At 38.7% G+C, this 20,251-nt stretch overlaps 1 protein-coding gene across 1 annotated transcript; it reads left to right on the top strand.

The window, feature by feature from the left end:
* The first annotated feature begins 312 nt into the window (after positions 1-312).
* LOC135479149 (putative serine protease K12H4.7) lies at positions 313-19,684 on the top strand. Its single transcript, XM_064758909.1, has 10 exons — positions 313-512; positions 2,103-2,284; positions 2,381-2,520; positions 3,739-3,834; positions 4,475-4,619; positions 5,636-5,744; positions 6,281-6,482; positions 8,642-8,738; positions 9,630-9,826; positions 16,821-19,684. Exons 1-10 carry the CDS (start codon positions 405-407, stop codon positions 16,925-16,927), a joined length of 1,383 nt encoding a protein of 460 aa, XP_064614979.1. The 5' UTR covers positions 313-404; the 3' UTR covers positions 16,928-19,684.
* Positions 19,685-20,251: the final 567 nt, after the last annotated feature.

Below are 20,251 nucleotides of genomic sequence, written 5' to 3'. Positions count from 1 at the left end.
AGTTGTCTCGGTGACATGCTAGAATGTCGCTGCCCGCTCCTCACCTGTGTGTTCTGCGTCTCCAGCAGATTATTCCGTTAAATGTAACCCATAATCTATTGATTCAACACAAAGATTCTATTAGACTAACAAGATGCTATGATGAATATGACAGGATACATTCTAGCAACACTCAGACAACTGATTAAAATGAACGGATTTTTTTAAGTGTAGCTACTGTGGGCTGTGCATAGCAGAAGGCCTACAGCTGATACCTCATGTGACAGTCACATGACAAGCGTGCGCTGTCCAAAATGGCGGAGTGCAACGAGAGGGTGTACTTGGTTGCTGTTCTGGCATGTGTAATTTTTCAAAATGTTGCGTACGGAATCCCTTCTTTCTTCCGAGGTCGGCCTGTAGGAGGCATGTTAAAGGCTCCTCTCCATCTTAGTGGCGCAAAACTGCCAGAGGCGTTGACTGTTGAGCAGAGACTTGACCACTTCAATGACGCCGACACTCGTACGTGGAAACAGGTACCAGTAGTTGTGTATCATCGAACTCTGATTCGCCATTAGCCCCGAAAGACTCCTTGTCTTATATTGGCCTAATGTCGGTGGAGTCTCGACGCTGGCAGGATTAATTTCGTACTCAACGAAGGTCCATGCCGATTCTCTTCGTTATCGAACAAGTACCTTCGAAAAAAAAAAAAAAAAAAAAAAAGACACCAACCTAAAGACCTCTTTTCCGCACCCACCGCGCCGCCAGCATATGTCCCTACTCGCTTTATAATAGATTTATTAAAGCCATGAAGGCTTCCATGGTACATTCTCCTGGGCCATGGCCGCCACGTTACATGTAGCAGTTACATGTAGGCGCCTATGCGCCTGCTTCATAGAGGAGGAGTGGGAAGATGGCAGCCATGGCCGAGGAGCATGTGCTATGGAAGCCTTCATGGCTATAATAAATCTATTCTAAAGCGAATAGGGTCTTTATGTTGGTGTCTTTTATTTGCATGAGACTTGTTCATTAACAAAGAGAATCATCTTAGACCTTGGTTGAGGACGAAATTAATACTGTTAACGTTGAGGCTCCAACGACACTAGCTAAATATAAGCAAAAGAGTTGGATTCTTTCAGGGCTAATTCGCCATGAGGGTGCAATGTAGTGTAAAGCATTGTGTGTTTCCTGATTTGTGCAGAAAAGAAAGGGGCATAATTGAAATAGAAGTATCAATCGATTGACCATGCAAATTTCACCAAAAAATAATAACAGTAAAACAATAATCATTACACTTATGACTGTAAAATAAAGACAAACAGTGGTAAGAATATATGACCCCTAGAATAGTTTGTCATCTTTGACTCTGCATACTCTTGTCCATATCTCTAAACCAAGGGGCAGAGAAGACAAGATGGGATAAGACAGCTCTTCTAAATGCCCAATTTCATTCTATTTTCACTTATTACTGTAAAAATGTGTATGAAAGCGTGTCACATGAAATTCTGTATCTTTATGCACATGTAAAGGCTCCCGACTTTCAATTTGGCATTGGCTGGAAGTGCCATAAATGTTCACCCTGACTTTCAATGATGCACTGCAAGAATTTGCAAAGAAAAATCCCATCGAACAGCGCCCATTTTATTAGTTCACAAAGTCAAGCGATCCACTGCTATTCGTCGGCTTTTAGTCATACCGGATGAAACTAAAACTCAGAGGCCATTGAAATATTGTAAAACATTTTTGATTTTAATTTGCATTGTAATGCTCTTGGTTGTTCATCTTGAATCAGAGTTTGCATATTTGCAATTAAGGTATTGGTAGTTCAATAACTGAACAATGTTGGATTGATTAGCTTTTGGAATTTGTCAGCCGTGTTGCAAAATGTTATTTGCAGGCCTTTGCTTAGTTATGCATAGACACATAAATTGACAAAAACCAAACCTGAGGAGACAGGGCTACGCATAGCTTCAGGAGATATACATGTACTGACAGGGGGATCAACACTTTGACATAAATCAAAATAGTTAACTGGCAGCAAATACTTGGTAATGCTGTTGATGGAGGTATGATTAATGTTAAACCAAAACTACTTAGTGACACTTGGTTTGTATTGTTGGTGACAGAGGTACTGGGTGAACAACACGTTTTCCTCCGACTCTGGGCCGGTGTTCCTGAATATTGGAGGGGAAGGAACAGCCAATCCCATCTGGATGGTGGACGGACAGTGGATGAAATATGCAGCAAAGTACAAGGCTATCTGCTTTTTGCTGGAACACCGTTACTATGGTGAAAGTCATCCTACGCAGTAAGTTTCTGTTGTTGTTCTCTAAAATTGGTCCTTTCAAGTTTTTTTTCCTGCCTTCGTACGCAGGTTTTATTTTCAATAATTATCTATTTACAGAGATCTCAGTGATGACAATATCCAACACCTCAGCAGTGAGCAGGCCCTGGCGGATCTCGCTTCCTTTCAGGTGTTTGCTTCGAAAAAATACTCGGTGTCCAATGATCGACCATGGATACTGTTCGGAGGCTCTTATCCTGGTGAGGGATCAATTGTCATTATGTCTGCACATATCGCATGACATTGTGTCAACAACTAGGGAACTGATTGAGGCTTATTGTTGCATGTAAGATTCACCCATGTCCCACAACAAGGCACCCAAAGTGCAGGTTCAATCCTGGCAAATTCCGGGAGTTTGTAGATTCTGACACTGTCTTTGTTTGTAGGGCTTGGGGACTGGAAGCAGTCAGTGGGTGCATGTGGGGGACATTTGCGAGGCCTTACATTGGTTGAAGACCACGTATCTTTCACCAACACAGCATCCAAGTCTGCATTTTGTGCATAAATGCATATTAAGCCGTTGCCATCTACACACTATTTTTAGTTATATGCTTGCTTTTATCATGTCTACACACACTATTTGAGTAAATAAATGTATATACTGTCACCTTGTCTGCTCCCTGTTTCAGTAATGTAAGACAGAAGAGAGGGTAAAACCATATCAGCAAGAGTGTTATAGTTGTCAATGGGTCACACGTAACCAGTGAAATACTAGTAAAGCCTCTTGACAGTTTACCTTAGGGTTCTATTCTAACTGTTCATGAAAATGCTTAAACAGTAGCAAATTACACACACCTTAGCACCAGGGTTGAAGCAGAGTAAGACAAATGCTGTGATGTGGCTTGTTATTCATGATTTATTAGTCACTGAAACTGAATTACTCAAAATGCTGTGTTGCCATCACATTTAATAGACAATAACATAAAATCAATGCAAGAAACTTAAGCCTCTTTGATATAAACCAGGATTCTGCTTGTAGACTAAGCATCCCTATGTTTAGTCTACAAGCAGAATCTTGGTTTATATGGGAATACAATATAAAAGATTTACAAAATAAAGATGTATACAGTAACAGAGTATGCTACAGTAATGTGTCTGTACTGTCATCATATTGCTCTACTATTTGGGAGCAGATTCCTACTTCACAACACAGTTAGCTCCCTTGGATGGTATTATAGCGCTTTTTACAGTATTGTAATTTTCTTAAGTCCAGTATATATATATATATATATGTAGTTCTGTAATTTAATCACTTTGCAGTCTTTTTTGTTCATTATTGTATATTTGAGCATGCCATCAAACAGCATTATTATAAGGCAGTGGAAGACGGGTCTACCTTTGTCACATTGATAAAGTACCTTGTTGTCCATGGGTTGCCGAATAATTCTGACCCACTGTGGTGTATGGGATTGTTACAGGATCTCTGTCAGCCTGGGCGCGCCTTAAGTACCCCCACCTCTTCCATGGGGCTGTCTCTTCCTCCGCCCCTCTCACAGCTCTCATAGACTTCACAGGTCAGTCAGTGTGGTTTACATTTTGGTCTGTTTTCATAGTTTTGTTGCTACATATATTTACCTATGTTCATTGTGGTGATTTCATTGTGAATTAAAGGATGAAAATATAAAAAAAGTAAGGTATTAAAGCACCAGTGGAAAGGTAATTAAAAACTGCATCTGAAATATCTGAAGTGTTATCTACCTTCGGACTGGAGCTCTTTAGTGTAGTCATGTTTGTGATGAAGGGCTGTGAGTTCAAGTCCAGCTCATGCTGGCTTCCTCTCCGGCCATATGTGGGAAGGTCTTCCATCAACGTGCGGATGGCCGTGGGTTTGCCCCAGGCTCTGCCTGGTTTCCTCCCACCATAATGCTGGCTGCCGTCGTATAAGACCAATCAAATAAATAAATAAATAAATAAACTTGTGCAGAAGGCACGGATGTGAAACCCAGAGTTTGTTGGTTTTAATCTGCTTCTAATCAAATTAGATAATTAAATACATTGGAAACTTTGGAACTAGTGTATGGTGTTTTGATACTAGAATTTACTAGAACTCAAAGAGATTAAAGTTCTCAGTCAAATTCATACTGATAAATGTCTAATTAGTTGTTATGTGTGTGCCATCTACTGTGATCAACTTTCCCATCTTATCTCCCTCAGAATATGTTGATGTTGTTGTGAACTCGCTGGAAACCATGTCTGCTCAAGGCAAGGAGTGCACAGCAAACATCGCCAAGGCAACCAAGATGGTGGAATCTATGGTGAATTCCAGCCAGGGACGTAGCAAGCTGAAAACAGTTTTCAAGTAAGATTAATGTTTTCTGGTATATTTGAAGTCATTAAACTTCAGTGAATATTTTTTACCTAGGCGTGAATATGGTTAACACTTGGTTCTTTGACATGTTTGCAGCCTTTTTCAAACTTTTCTTGCAACAAATGTTGTTCTTGTTTCACATGCATGGGTTTTTTTTTTATGACTTTTTTAGGAACAGTGAATGGTTAATTAGGATTGGTGCTCAAAGGCTTAGTATAAACATGTCGTCGTTTGTGCGGTGTAATGTGTGTTGAAGAAACAGTAGTCGTATGTGCAAATCTTCATCAGTAACTTGCCAAAGGCTGGTGGTTTACCCCAGGCACACTGGTTTGCTCAACCCATAAAATTGACCGTCATCAAATAAATGAAAAACTCTTAAGTATGACGTTAACCAACAGCCTAAATCAATAAAACACCAAAGAGAAAAAAAAAAAAAAAATTAATTCTAATATAGGATGAAATTTCTGAGGTAAAAGTTGATGCACAGTGGTTTCCCAGTTTCCTTAGTAATCCTGTAAGGCAGACTAATCATCCTGCGGATGGTTGTGGGTTTCCCTCATTCTCTGCCTGGTTTACTCCCACCATAATGCTGGCTGCTGTCGTATAAGTGAAACATTCTTGAGTACGACGTAAAACACCAATCCAATAAATAAATAAATAAATAAATAAATAAGAAAGACTAGTAAAATAACTACCCTATATGACCATAACTTGTGTGAGTAACTTGCCTATTTTTCTTGATTTTAAGAGTTCTCAGACTGTTGATTTTAGAAAGGTGTTTTGAGGTTTGTTTGCAACATGAGATGATATTCTACTGGAAAATTGTAAGTTTCAGCTCCAAAAATAACATGTTGTAACATTTATTTGCGCTCTAAAAATGCACTTTTGTGGGTGAAATTTTAGGTTATTTAGCGTAGTTAATAAAAATTTACTTATTTAAAAAGACCAATGTAAAACGTAACAAGTAGACAAATATATAAATAAATGTTTGTTCATGTACATTTCAGGTTGTGTGACGATATTGTGACGGACAATGATGTGTCCAATCTTTTCTCCACCCTAGCCGGAAACTTTGAGGACGTAGTTCAATATAATCGGGATAACAGGGCTTTTGAGGTAAACTGTCACAGATTTAATGGTTAAAAAAAGGTGATGTATAGTCAGATTTTTAGCAAATGGAGATTCTTTTTATTTGTTTAAGAAGAAAATTTATATTTTATTAAAAGATTCTCAAGGCAGGGCTTTTACTAAGAATTAGAGAACGTGAAAAAAGATGGAAAAGAGTTGGTGGCCAAATAGAATATGATTTATTGTCATACAGAGTGTCAGTGACAAAATGGAAAGATGTAGTTTTTGAATTTATATGATTGGATTGTTATGCAGTACTCAGGAATATTTCACTTATGCAACTGTAGCCAACATTATGGGGGGAAAAAACCTGAGCAGGGCCTAGTTGAAACTCACGACCATCTGTAGGTTACTGGCAGACCTTCTCATATATGATTGGAGATAAAGCCAGCATGAACTGGACTTGAACTCACAGTATTGGTGAGAGACTCCAGGGTCACTTTGCAGGGCTAGCGTGTCAATGACTAGGCCCTGTGGCCCTGGAAAAATGTTGAAGTACATGTATGATAATTTTTCTTTTGCAGGGTGCTGTAGGCACAAACATCACTATAACAACTCTGTGCGACATCATGTGCAACAGTAGTGTTGCTGACGTGTTGCAGAGATATGCAGCCGTCAACAGTCTGATCATGGAAACCTACGAACAGAAATGTGTGGATGTCAGCTACAAGAAAATGATCTCTGATCTGCAGAGGACAGACTGGAACAGCAGCGCATCAGAGGGAGGTAGGTAGAACAGCCAGGATATGCAATGCAGGATTTAACATATGTTAATATGAGGTCACTTGAAATAGTATTTATTTGATTTTGTTTATTTGATTGGTGTTTTACACCGTGCTCAAGAATATTTCACTTATACGACGGCGGCCAGCATTATGGTGGGAGGAAACCTGGTAGAGCCTGGGGAAACCCACGACCATCCGCAGGGTGCTGTCAGACCTTCCCACTCACGGCCACTTTAAATAGTAACCCAACTGTATATTGTTTTAAATGTTTTTTAATCCTGTGCTTGCGAGAAAAGCGAAGGGATATTAAATTGGGCCTGTTCATTGGTGTGTCTTTTACAATTTGGTTTTTATGCAGTTACTCTTCCAAAATATTGCATTGCTAGCTGAAACAGATATTAATTAACCCAAAATCAAAAATAATTGTCCGGAACAAAATTTCATCGAGGACAAATTTTTCATTTCATGAGAAAAACATTTCATGTCATGAGAAAAACATTTCATGTCATGACACAAAGTTTCATTTAATCAGTCATGACATCACAAACTGATGACATACCTTACATCATCAAACTTTACGAATTTAGAGTGAGTATCCCGTCTTCCTGTCTGGGCTTTTCCCACTAATGTATGATGTCATCATTTCATCATATCAGGACCTTGAAGAGTCCCTTGAATAAGATTTCTTAGACAAAGTTCTGTTTTACATAAAGTTTTGCTTCTTGATGTAAAATTTTTGTCCAGGATAACAGATATTCATTTGGCAGACAAATGGTTTTAGTATTACATTTTTGGCAAGTACTTTCCACTTTGACATTCCATGGTTGCTTAGCAACCAAATATATGACTCCAGGACAAAAGCTCTAGCGGACAAAAGTCAGAGTGGACAAAAGCCAAAGTGGACAAAAGCCAAGGTGGGCAAAAACCAAGGCGGACAAAAGCCAAGGTGGACAATAGCCCCATTGTCTTAATTAATCTACAAAACATATACGACGGTCTAACAAACATGATGTTAAGCATTTTTTGACGGGAATTCATGTGGTGTGACTTTGTTTTCCATCTAAAAACTTGTCATCAGAATGTATCCCAGTCTGTCACCCCTGTTCAACAGCTTTCCTCGCATAAGTTTTCAAAATAGTATCACCAAAAATGACTGTCTTTGATGTCTCTAATATTATTATCGACTTTTATTGCTTTTCGTCAAGCAAGTATAAGTTTATTCTACCGCTATACTCTGTTTATTTCATTGAAGTATTTCAGCATGGCATACAGGTTATAGCTTGCTATGATTCACGGTATTAACTCGCGCCTGCCGTAAGGTATGCATTTTGAGTTGCTTTATAGACATCTTATGCAATTTTTTGTGTTCAACAAATGTATTTGAAAATCTTGATTATTTAGAAATGTAAAAAACCAAATCATATCATAGTTCACAAGAAAAATATTATTTTTGAATACTCTTAAAAGGAATAAAATATTAAAATGTATTTTTATAGGTTATTGTGTATTTTTTTTCTATTTTATATGCTCTACATAGATGTATATGATAAGTAAAATGAATCAGTGATTTTAACATTAAATTGGAACAATTCTATATTAACTCCACAAATTAAAATTTATACGTTACTCCCCAAAATCGTGAAAAATGAATGTTGACTTCATGTGTTTCAACATTCACACTCACAAGTTTTGCTCCCTTTGTTCTCTGAGGTTAAAACCATCACTGCTGCAAGTATTTGGAATCAACGATTTTCTCTAGAGGTGTTAGGCTACAGCATGTAAATTTTATTTCTGGGATAGGAACAATTGACAACTTGTTGAAAACTTCTTTAGTTTTAAGATAAGCCTGGAATGGAGATCGAGCAATTTTGTATACCGTTGAGAGATATATAGCTCTTTCCGATGTCATCCAAAAAGGTTAGAATACATGGAGATTGAACGAGTAAAGAAGGGCTTTTATTTATTGCAAACAAGTATTGAAATGTGAAACATCACTTCAAGGAGAGTGTTTCAAGTTTTCTGAAACGAGCAAGCAGCGTATGTCATTTACCATATACACATAATACTGGTGGAGGGGGAATGTGTCCAGCAGGGGTTTGTCCCCGGGGTTTTTGTCTGTCCCCTCAAACATACATGTACTTTTACATTTCATGCGAGCAGGCAGACAGTGGACATACCAGACCTGCACAGAATTTGGCTTCTTTCAGAGCTCTGATACTGGGAATCCACAACCATTTGGCAAACATTTCACACAAGAGTAAGTTCAGAAAGTTTCTTTTCGATGTTTATTTTCTGTCATACTAGCTCTTTTAACAGACAAAGGCCATAGATAATTAATTGTTAGTTTCTGATACTAACCCTCCGTCATTTATATTTTTGTGGCTGTTTCTATCGTTTTGAAAAAAATATGAAAAATAAAACTTTGTGTTTTTTTATCTGTCCAGTTTACAAAACCATACTATTATTATTTTAGATAAGAAATCATTTCGAAAATTATCACGCAGAGCCTCTTTGATTTTGAGAAAATTGTGCCGAGAAACAAGTAATTTATTTACTTATTTATTTGATTGGTGTTTTACGCCGTACTCAAGAATATTTCACTTATTCGACAGCTGCCAGCATTATGGTGGGTGAAAACCGGGCACAGCCCAGGGGAAACCCTGACCATACGCAGAGAAACAAGTAATTAACAGTGGCTAAAATCATAAATATCTGTTTTCAGCGCATTAATGACTGTGTCAGATGGTTAAATTCTGGCTTTCTGCAGTTGTCAGGCAGGTAACCAGTGAGGTTGCCTCCCCTGATTCGACTGTGACTATTGGTCACGTGGTTGCCATGGGACCTGGGTGAAGGGCTGTGGTTTTCTCCAGACACTACGGATACTCCGGACACTTCGGATACTCCGGATACTCCGGTTGATTCCATATATTAATCTGACCAGTGTCATTTATTACAGTGAAAAATTCTTGAGTACGATGTTTAACACCGTCAGTTGGTAAAATCAGTCTTCATTAATGTTCAGCTTAGATTAAAATTACTGTAGCTTTCTTTATCTGCGGTTATTAAAACAAAACGTATTTTAATCGATAAATTCAATGCATAATTTATCTGATTATAAAAATAAATTTTTTTCTCTTTATCTCACCAGTTTCTTCATCAATCAATGTACAGACATTTTTGGACCCAAGTTCAACAAAGAATTTCTCAGTGCTGGTATCCAGGCGACAAATATGAACTACGGAGGAAGGCTGTTGAACTTGACTAACATTGTGTACATCAATGGAGCTGTGGATCCCTGGCATGCCTTAGGCTTTACAGAGGGCAGTCAGGCCATCTTTATTAAAGGTAATTAAGACGTACCTTTGAATCACCAGGTCATGGGTTCATTACTATTCGCGGACATGGAATTTTCATGTGGTGGTAAATGAAGTTCATTACCGACCACTTGCCTTCCAGGGTATGACATTTGCCACTTGTGGGAGAGTTCATAAGTAACTCACCAAAGGTCGGTGGTTTATAGTGGTCTCTTTGGTATCAAGCCTTTTCGAATTTAGCTCCCTTAGACTCACAATCTAAGGACAGGAGATTTGTCAGATAGTGCCAGTTTTGCCTGAATTCTGGTCTCTGTCAGTGTACATGGTATACATCGCTAGTGGCCAAACCCAACTCTTTTATTCATGTGTTAACTATTCCTGAATACCAGTACTGTGCTCTAATCCAATACATGTCTATGTTGACAAACGGAAATAATCATAGCTACCTCTTCAGCCGTACATGGGAAGGCCTGTCAGCAACCTGCTGTTGGTCATGGGTTTCCCCCAGGCTCTGCCCAGTTTCCTTCTACCTGAGTACTGTAATACTTCAACCTTTTCACATGTATTTTCACATGTATACGGAAAGTATTTTTCTGTGTACATTGATAAAATTATACTTTTTGTGAAGTTTTAAAACTGGCCAGTCCAACCAATGTAGTTTTGTCTCCAAAATCAGATTAAAAATGACCATGAATTGCACTGAATGACCATGAGTTGCTCTATCACATGCAAAAAGGTTGAAGAATTAGGGTACGGCATAAAAGAGGAAGTGAATAAGTAAGATAAATGAATCAAATGACATTGGCCAGTAATGTGAACAGTGCCCCCCACTCACAGGGTTTGCTATACAAACATAACCAGCAACCTGAAGTAGGAGCAATTGAATAAGTAAGATAAATGAATCAAATGACATTGGCCAGTAATGTGAACAGTGCCCCCACTCACAGGGTTTGCTATACAAACATAACAAGCAACCTGAAGTAGGAGCAAGTGAATAAGTAAGATAAATGAATCAAATGACATTGGCCAGTAATGTGAACAGTGTCCCCACTCAATGGTTTTACTATACAAACATAACCAGCAACCTGAAGTAGGAGCAAGTGAATAAGTAAGATAAATGAATCAAATGACATTGGCCAGTAATGTGAACAGTGCCCCCACTCACAGGGTTTACTATACAAACATAACAAGCAACCTGAAGTAGGAGCAAGTGAATAAGTAAGATAAATAAATCAAATGACATTGGGCAGTAATGTGAACAGTGCCCCCACTCACTGGTTTTACTATACAAACATAACCAGCAACCTGAAGTAGGAGCAAGTGAATAAGTAAGATAAATGAATCAAATGACATTGGCCAGTAATGTGAACAGTGTCCCCACTCAATGGTTTTACTATACAAACATAACCAGAAACCTGAAGTAGGAGCAAGTGAATAAGTAAGATAAATGAATCAAATGACATTGGCCAGTAATGTGAACAGTGCCCCCACTCACAGGGTTTACTATACAAACATAACAAGCAACCTGAAGTAGGAGCATTTGAATAAGTAAGATAAATGAATCAAATGACATTGGCCAGTAATGTGAACAGTGTCCCCACTCAATGGTTTTACTATACAAACATAACCAGCAACCTGAAGTAGGAGCAAGTGAATAAGTAAGATAAATGAATCAAATGACATTGGCCAGTAATGTGAACAGTGCCCCCACTCACTGGTTTTACTATACAAACATAACAAGCAACCTGAAGTAGGAGCATTTGAATAAGTAAGACAAATGAATCAAATGACATTGGCCAGTAATGTGAACAGTGCCCCCACTCACAGGGTTTGCTATACAAATATAACAAGCAACCTGAAGTAGGAGCATTTGAATAAGTAAGATAAATGAATCAAATGACATTGGCCAGTAATGTGAACAGTGCCCCCACCCAATGGTTTTACTATACAAACATAACCAGCAACCTGAAGTAGGAGCATTTGAATAAGTAAGATAAATAAATCAAATGACATTGGGCAGTAATGTGAACAGTGCCCCCACTCACAGGGTTTACTATACAAACATAACAAGCAACCTGAAGTAGGAGCAAGTGAATAAGTAAGATAAATGAATCAAATGACATTGGCCAGTAATGTGAACAGTGTCCCCACTCAATGGTTTTACTATACAAACATAACCAGCAACCTGAAGTAGGAGCAAGTGAATAAGTAAGATAAATGAATCAAATGACATTGGCCAGTAATGTGAACAGTTCCCCCACTCACAGGGTTTACTATACAAACATAACCAGCAACCTGAAGTAGGAGCAAGTGAATAAGTAAGACAAATGAATCAAATGACATTGGCCAGTAATGTGAACAGTGCCCCCACCCAATGGTTTTACTATACAAACATAACCAGCAACCTGAAGTAGGAGCAAGTGAATAAGTAAGATAAATGAATCAAATGACATTGGCCAGTAATATGAACAGTGCCCCCACTCACAGGGTTTACTATACAAACATAACAAGCAACCTGAAGTAGGAGCAAGTGAATAAGTAAGATAAATGAATCAAATGACATTGGCCAGTAATATGAACAGTGCCCCCACTCACAGGGTTTACTATACAAACATAACAAGCAACCTGAAGTAGGAGCAAGTGAATAAGTAAGATAAATGAATCAAATGACATTGGCCAGTAATGTGAACGGTGCCCCCACTCACAGGGTTTGCTATACAAACATAACAAGCAACCTGAAGTAGGACCAATTGAATAAGTAAGATAAATGAATCAAATGACATTGGCCAGTAATGTGAACAGTGCCCCCACTCACTGGTTTTACTATACAAACATAACCAGCAACCTGAAGTAGGAGCAAGTGAATAAGTAAGATAAATGAATCAAATGACATTGGCCAGTAATATGAACAGTGCCCCCACTCACAGGGTTTACTATACAAACATAACAAGCAACCTGAAGTAGGAGCAAGTGAATAAGTAAGATAAATGAATCAATTGACATTGGCCAGTAATGTGAACAGTTCCCCCACTCATTGGTTTTACTATACAAACATAACAAGCAACCTGAAGTAGGAGCAATTGAATAAGTAAGATAAATGAATCAAATGACATTGGCCAGTAATGTGAACAGTGCCCCCACTCACAGGGTTTACTATACAAACATAACAAGCAACCTGAAGTAGGAGCAATTGAATAAGTAAGATAAATGAATCAATTGACATTGGCCAGTAATGTGAACAGTACCCACACTCACAGGGTTTGCTATACAAACATAACAAGCAACCTGAAGTAGGAGCAAGTGAATAAGTAAGATAAATGAATCAACTGACATTGGCCAGTAATGTGAACAGTACCCACACTCACAGGGTTTACTATACAAACATAACAAGCAACCTGAAGTAGGAGCAAGTGAATAAGTAAGATAAATGAATCAAATGACATTGGCCAGTAATGTGAATAGTGCCCCCACTCACTGGTTTTACTATACAAACATAACCAGCAACCTGAAGTAGGAGCAAGTGAATAATTAAGATAAATGAATCAAATGACATTGGCCAGTAATGTGAACAGTGCCCCCACTCACTGGTTTTACTATACAAACATAACAAGCAACCTGAAGTAGGAGCAAGTGAATAAGTAAGATAAATGAATCAAATGACATTGGCCAGTAATGTGAACAGTTCCCCCACTCACTGGTTTTACTATACAAACATAACCAGCAACCTGAAAAAGGAGCAAGTGAATAAGTAAGATAAATGAATCAAATGACATTGGCCAGTAATGTGAACAGTGCCCCCACTCACTGGTTTTACTATACAAACATAACCAGCAACCTGAAGTAGGAGCAAGTGAATAATTAAGATAAATGAATCAACTGACATTGGCCAGTAATGTGAACAGTACCCCCACTCACTGGTTTTACTATACAAACATAACCAGCAACCTGAAGTAGGAGCAAGTGAATAATTAAGATAAATGAATCAACTGACATTGGCCAGTAATGTGAACAGTGTCCTCACTCACTGGTTTTACTATACAAACATAACAAGCAACCTGAAGTAGGAGCAATTGAATAAGTAAGATAAATGAATCAAATGACATTGGCCAGTAATGTGAACAGTGTCCTCACTCACTGGTTTTACTATACAAACATGACAAGCAACCTGAAGTAGGAGCAAGTGAATAAGTAAGATAAATAAATCAAATGACATTGGCCAGTAATGTGAACAGTGCCCCCACTCACAGGGTTTACTATACAAACATAACAAGCAACCTGAAGTAGGAGCAAGTGAATAAGTAAGATAAATAAATCAAATGACATTGGGCAGTAATGTGAACAGTGCCCCCACTCACAGGGTTTACTATACAAACATAACAAGCAACCTGAAGTAGGAGCAAGTGAATAAGTAAGATAAATGAATCAAATGACATTGGCCAGTAATGTGAACAGTGCCCCCACTCACTGGTTTTACTATACAAACATAACCAGCAACCTGAAGTAGGAGCAAGTGAATAAGTAAGATAAATAAATCAAATGACATTGGCCAGTAATGTGAACAGTGCCCCCACTCACTGGTTTTACTATACAAACATAACCGGCAACATGAAGTAGGAGCAAGTGAATAAGTAAGATAAATGAATCAACTGACATTGGCCAGTAATGTGAACAGTACCCCCACTCACTGGTTTTACTATACAAACATAACCAGCAACCTGAAGTAGGAGCAAGTGAATAATTAAGATAAATGAATCAACTGACATTGGCCAGTAATGTGAACAGTGCCCCCACTCACTGGTTTTACTATACAAACATAACCAGCAACTTGAAGTAGGAGCAAGTGAATAATTAAGATAAATGAATCAACTGACATTGGCCAGTAATGTGAACAGTGTCCTCACTCACCGGTTTTACTATACAAACATAACAAGCAACCTGAAGTAGGAGCAATTGAATAAGTAAGATAAATGAATCAAATGACATTGGCCAGTAATGTGAACAGTGCCCCCACTCACAGGGTTTACTATACAAACATAACAAGCAACCTGAAGTAGGAGCAAGTGAATAAGTAAGATAAATAAATCAAATGACATTGGGCAGTAATGTGAACAGTGCCCCCACTCACAGGGTTTACTATACAAACATAACAAGCAACCTGAAGTAGGAGCAAGTGAATAAGTAAGATAAATAAATCAAATGACATTGGGCAGTAATGTGAACAGTGCCCCCACTCACAGGGTTTACTATACAAACATAACAAGCAACCTGAAGTAGGAGCAAGTGAATAAGTAAGATAAATGAATCAAATGACATTGGCCAGTAATGTGAACAGTGTCCTCACTCACTGGTTTTACTATACAAACATGACAAGCAACCTGAAGTAGGAGCAAGTGAATAAGTAAGATAAATGAATCAAATGACATTGGCCAGTAATGTGAACAGTGCCCCCACTCACAGGGTTTACTATACAAACATAACAAGCAACCTGAAGTAGGAGCAAGTGAATAAGTAAGATAAATAAATCAAATGACATTGGGCAGTAATGTGAACAGTGCCCCCACTCACAGGGTTTACTATACAAACATAACAAGCAACCTGAAGTAGGAGCAAGTGAATAAGTAAGATAAATGAATCAAATGACATTGGCCAGTAATGTGAACAGTGCCCCCACTCACTGGTTTTACTATACAAACATAACCGGCAACATGAAGTAGGAGCAAGTGAATAAGTAAGATAAATGAATCAAATGACATTGGCCAGTAATGTGAACAGTGCCCCCACTCACAGGGTTTACTATACAAACATTACAAGCATCCTGAAGTAGGAGAATTTGAATAAGTAAGATAAATGAATCAAATGACATTGGCCAGTAATGTGAACAGTGCCCCCACTCACTGGTTTTACTATACAAACATAACAAGCAACCTGAAGTAGGAGCAATTGAATAAGTAAGATAAATGAATCAATTGACATTGGCCATTAATGTGAACAGTGCCCCCACTCACTGGTTTTACTATACAAACATAACCAGCAACCTGAAGTAGGAGCAATTGAATAAGTAAGATAAATGAATCAAATAGCATTGGCCAGTAATGTGAACAGTGCCCCCACTCACAGGGTTTACTATACAAACATGACAAGCAACCTGAAGTAGGAGCATTGAATAAGTAAGATAAATGAATCAATTGACATTGGCCAGTAATGTGAACAGTGCCCCCACTCACAGGGTTTACTATACAAACATAACAAGCAGCCTGAGATGGGTCCAAAATTGCAGTTGCAGCAATATCAACTTTGCAGTCAACTAGCATTATCACTTTGCATCATCTGTTATTATTTTTCTCACTTGAACAGTTAATGTTTATAGTATTCAACCTTCACTCTTCAATATTGCATTTATTATTTATTTTTTGGCAGTATTAGGATTTTGTGTATTTAAATAAGTTAATCAGTGTTTTTAGCTGTAGGCCTTCACATACATGTAGAGATTTTGTGTGCGTCATGTCGTGTTGCCTGACATAGAAAGTTGACTAATCATGTATAGAAAGATCAAGCCAAAAGTATTTCGTTAAAAGCTGCGCTGAGCTGTTATACGGGTTCGGTTGTATATTGAAGTAAAGCTGAAAATTGTTTGAAAAAAAATAACAGAAAAAGGAAGGAAAGGAAGATACAGTGTATATTTCTCCAAGCTTTTATCCCGAGTATATTGCCTGTACCCACCCCACCCCCATCTCCCCCCCATCCCCCCATCTCCCCCCCCCCCCCATCCCCCCATCTCCCCCCCATCCCCCCATCTCCCCACTCTGTCTTATTTATTTATTTATTTATTTGATTGGTGTTTTACACCATACGCAAGAATATTTCACTTATACGAAGGCGGCCAGCGTTATGGTAGGAGGAAACCGGGGGAAACTCGCGACCGTCCACAGGTTGCTGCCAGACCTTCCCACTTACCCCTCTGTCTTATGACTAAGGAGTATTATGTAATGTTCGTATATAGTTACATGTATTATGCATATTTTCAGGGACAGCACATTGTGCTAACATGTACCCGGATTCCTCTGACGACCCAAAACAGCTGGTCACCGCCCGGGAAAACATATCTAAGCTGATTGGCCAGTGGATTCAGTAGAGACTGACAGACCTATCTACATTATGAGATCATGAGCCGTAAAAAAGTTAGCTCAGGAAAACAAGAGACAATCAATGTTCTCAAACAAAATATTGTTTATAAATGTGCCATATGTCTTCAACCTTTTCGCATGTTCAGTACGTGTTGTTTTAAGCATTATTTTATTAACATTTCTCTCAATGAAAAGGTACAGTATCTTTGTTGAGATACCTTGATGTTTGTTGAACAGAGCAAACATAAATGGGTCAAAATCAAAACACATAATCAGAGGTGGATAAATTGCCTTTAAAGTTGCTCTTAAACATGTGGAAAAGTTGAAGAAATAGGGTATTGAAGATTCGCTGCAGTTTCACCTACCCAGCTACACATTCCCAAGACGGGAACTGTTATACATCTCAAGTGCATACAACAGCTGATATTGTCAGGTCTCACCTACACTACATGTATGTTAAAGTCAGGATAATTGATGAGACCGAGAACATATAGGTACCATTCAAATTGTTAGGCAAGACCATCCCCAAAACTATTTTACTTTTTTTTTTTAGAATTTTTTGTGTGCTGTGAAAAGCATGTAAATTAGGGAAAATATCCTTTTGATGGCAGGGTTACAATTCCCACAGTGTTAAAAAGCTCAAGGTAAAATTAAGAAAAGATTTTTCAGTGTTCTGGATGACCGACTTGATGACTCTGATATGCCTCGAAATTGAAAAATAACTGTGGTCAATTTTTCTTTCACCTCTATACTATTAACTGTAAAACATAATAATAACTGTAGTGTTGTATGTCTAAATTGTTCTTCCGGTCTACCGGCCCTGATTGTACAGTTGGTAGAGTGTCCGCTTCAGGGGTGATAGATCCAGGGTCAATCCTGGGTTGTGTCACACCTAAGCGCTTATAAAAGAGGAGGTTGTAACTGCCTTTGCTTGGCGTTCAGCATTCAGGGGGTAGTGCAATGACTGAATGACCCGTATCAGTGTAATGGCTCGGGCGGGGCAGCTTACTTGCCATCGATAAGTCATCTCAGTGAAGCAGCACTAGAAAAAAGAGTGGTGGAAATCCGTCCTGCAACAAGGAGGCATGTTACATACACTCTTAGGACTCCTTCCTCGTCATATGACTGAAAAATTGTCAAGCACGACGTTAGACCCCAAGCGCTCACTCACTCCTTTAGGTCCATTTACTTTGGACAGGACATATGTCTATACAGCACTTCATGTTTGAACACCATTTCACTTACATGACTTAATGATAGCCCTTGATTGTCCTCCCCAATTAAACGCTTCCACTAAGCTTACAGGCTGCATTTCCATTTTTGGTTCACTGCGGCCACAATTTGTATTTGTCATTTTTACTCAGATTTGTCAACAGTATGTTCTTCTGACAGGCCTATAGTGGAACCACTGACTGGTAGAACCACTGACTGGTAGAACCACATGTATGTCCAGTGCCATTGCGATCCGTGTCTTTCGCTGACATTACTGAATATCCGGTGAAATTGTGTTTTCTCATATTCTTATTTCGAACTGCACAGTTGTATGTACAGTTTGTATGCAGGTATATTTGGTTAATTCTTCAAAGCTTAAAACTATTTTTTTTATTTGTGTATATTGTTTGTACTTGTATATAAGAGGTAAAGATATTTGAGCTGTAATAGATGTGGTCAGTCTCAGTTGTATACTGATTTACAACATCAGTCTCACTGAGGGTTAAATGGCATTCCTCTAGCTCACCACTAGCTCACCACTAGCTCACCACTAGCACATTTGTTGGAGGTTTTCAACATTTCACTACCATTCATCTGCTGGGGTGTAGAGGTAGTGCATTAGTTTCTCGATATGGTGCCCCTATTGCCACTATGTAGATGACCACTAGCACGACTTACAGGTGTTGAGGTGCGCGGACAAAGATTGCCTGGTTTTGTAAAGTCATATGCCTGACCTTAGTGGGGATTGAACCTGGGACCTCCTGGTTCTTGTGCTGCTCACCTGTACCTGTGCAATACTTGTTTTTCTTCACATGTCCTCATGGTTTAAACGTTTTAATCAGTAGATGTTTTTCTCCACAGGGTTATTGCAATCTTTGTAAAAAGCTGGCCATGTTTCACTGTACCTGGCTTAATTTCTAGCTTTCCTCATTGCCAGTTACATTAAGCCCAGCGCACATGGACAGTATTTGTCATCGAAAAAGAGATTTCTTGATCCAGACAACAAAAAAATCCTTGAAATTTCTGGGATGCTTGATCCAAAGATTCAGCTTTTTAATTTTGGGCAACAAAAAATCCAGACATAAATGAGCCAGGTACAAGGTTTTTTTTTTGCTCGTCTGCAGACAGTCTGGATCTTGTCAGATCGGGTAACCAATATTCCATATCAGTTGATGACGGGATCTGACAATCCGATTTTCGACAGCAAATGTTGTCCGTTTGTTCTAGGCTCAAATGATGTAAATGAATTCCAAAATTTTTGATGTTGGTTGTAATATTCTGTCTTCTGATTCTTCGTTTGATTCATGAAGTAGGTACATGTGAACGCTATGGGGAATTCATAAAACTCCTTCCCACCTGTATCCATATGGCCCAAAGATGTGAACAGTTATCAGAGTATGTGCGCTCATAAAATGTATATACGAAGTTCACTCGCGCTGCAACGTCACAGAAGAGAATGATGCACCTTACTGTCATTTGGGCTTTCTCACTGTATAAGATGATGTATTATATGTAGTCACCCATGATACAGGAAGATAAATACATTTTTATACAGATGCTTATTGAATATTTACTGGTTTACTTCATTTTCTTGTGTATATGTGGTTATTGATTTTGGCACTGTGAGGAGTTAGCTCACCAGGTTAAACAAAGTGTTGCTGACCTGTACATGCTGACTGAAATCTGACAGCAACCTGTGTGAATACAGGATAAACTGCAATGAATGCATACCAAAGACTTTAAAAATGATATTTAATCCATCTGAGCCAGCCACGCTCACAGTTTACATGGTTATTTCTTACAGGCATTTCGCTTTAAAAATAGTACTTGGTGCTGCCTCGCTTGGCACTCAGCACTAAGAGGCTAGGGCAAGGAAACATGACTGGTTGGCCTGGTGTCATTATAACGTGACTGGGTGGTGTCTTCGGCACGATATTTCAGTGCGGCAGCACTTTGGCAGCATGGACTCACCCTGCCACGAGAAGACACAACACAGGCACACCTAATAAGCTGTGGTCATCATATGAGTGAACAATTGTTAAGTACGACGTTAAACCCCAAGGATACATACATATATTACATATATATACATACGGTGAAGGAATTAATGAATTGCTGAC

The sequence above is a fragment of the Liolophura sinensis genome, chromosome 12 (genome assembly GCF_032854445.1).
Source record: "Liolophura sinensis isolate JHLJ2023 chromosome 12, CUHK_Ljap_v2, whole genome shotgun sequence".
Classification (NCBI taxonomy): domain Eukaryota; kingdom Metazoa; phylum Mollusca; class Polyplacophora; order Chitonida; family Chitonidae; genus Liolophura; species Liolophura sinensis.
This window is presented reverse-complemented; position numbering and strand designations above follow the sequence as displayed.

Coding starts and splice junctions, on each gene's coding strand:
- LOC135479149 (XM_064758909.1), top strand. CDS start 405: ATGTTAAAGGCTCCTCTCCATCTTAGTGGCGCAAAACTGCCAGAGGCG. Junction 2,285..2,380: donor GGTGAAAGTCATCCTACGCA/GTAAGTTTCTGT, acceptor ATCTATTTACAG/AGATCTCAGTGATGACAATA. Junction 4,620..5,635: donor AAGCTGAAAACAGTTTTCAA/GTAAGATTAATG, acceptor TGTACATTTCAG/GTTGTGTGACGATATTGTGA.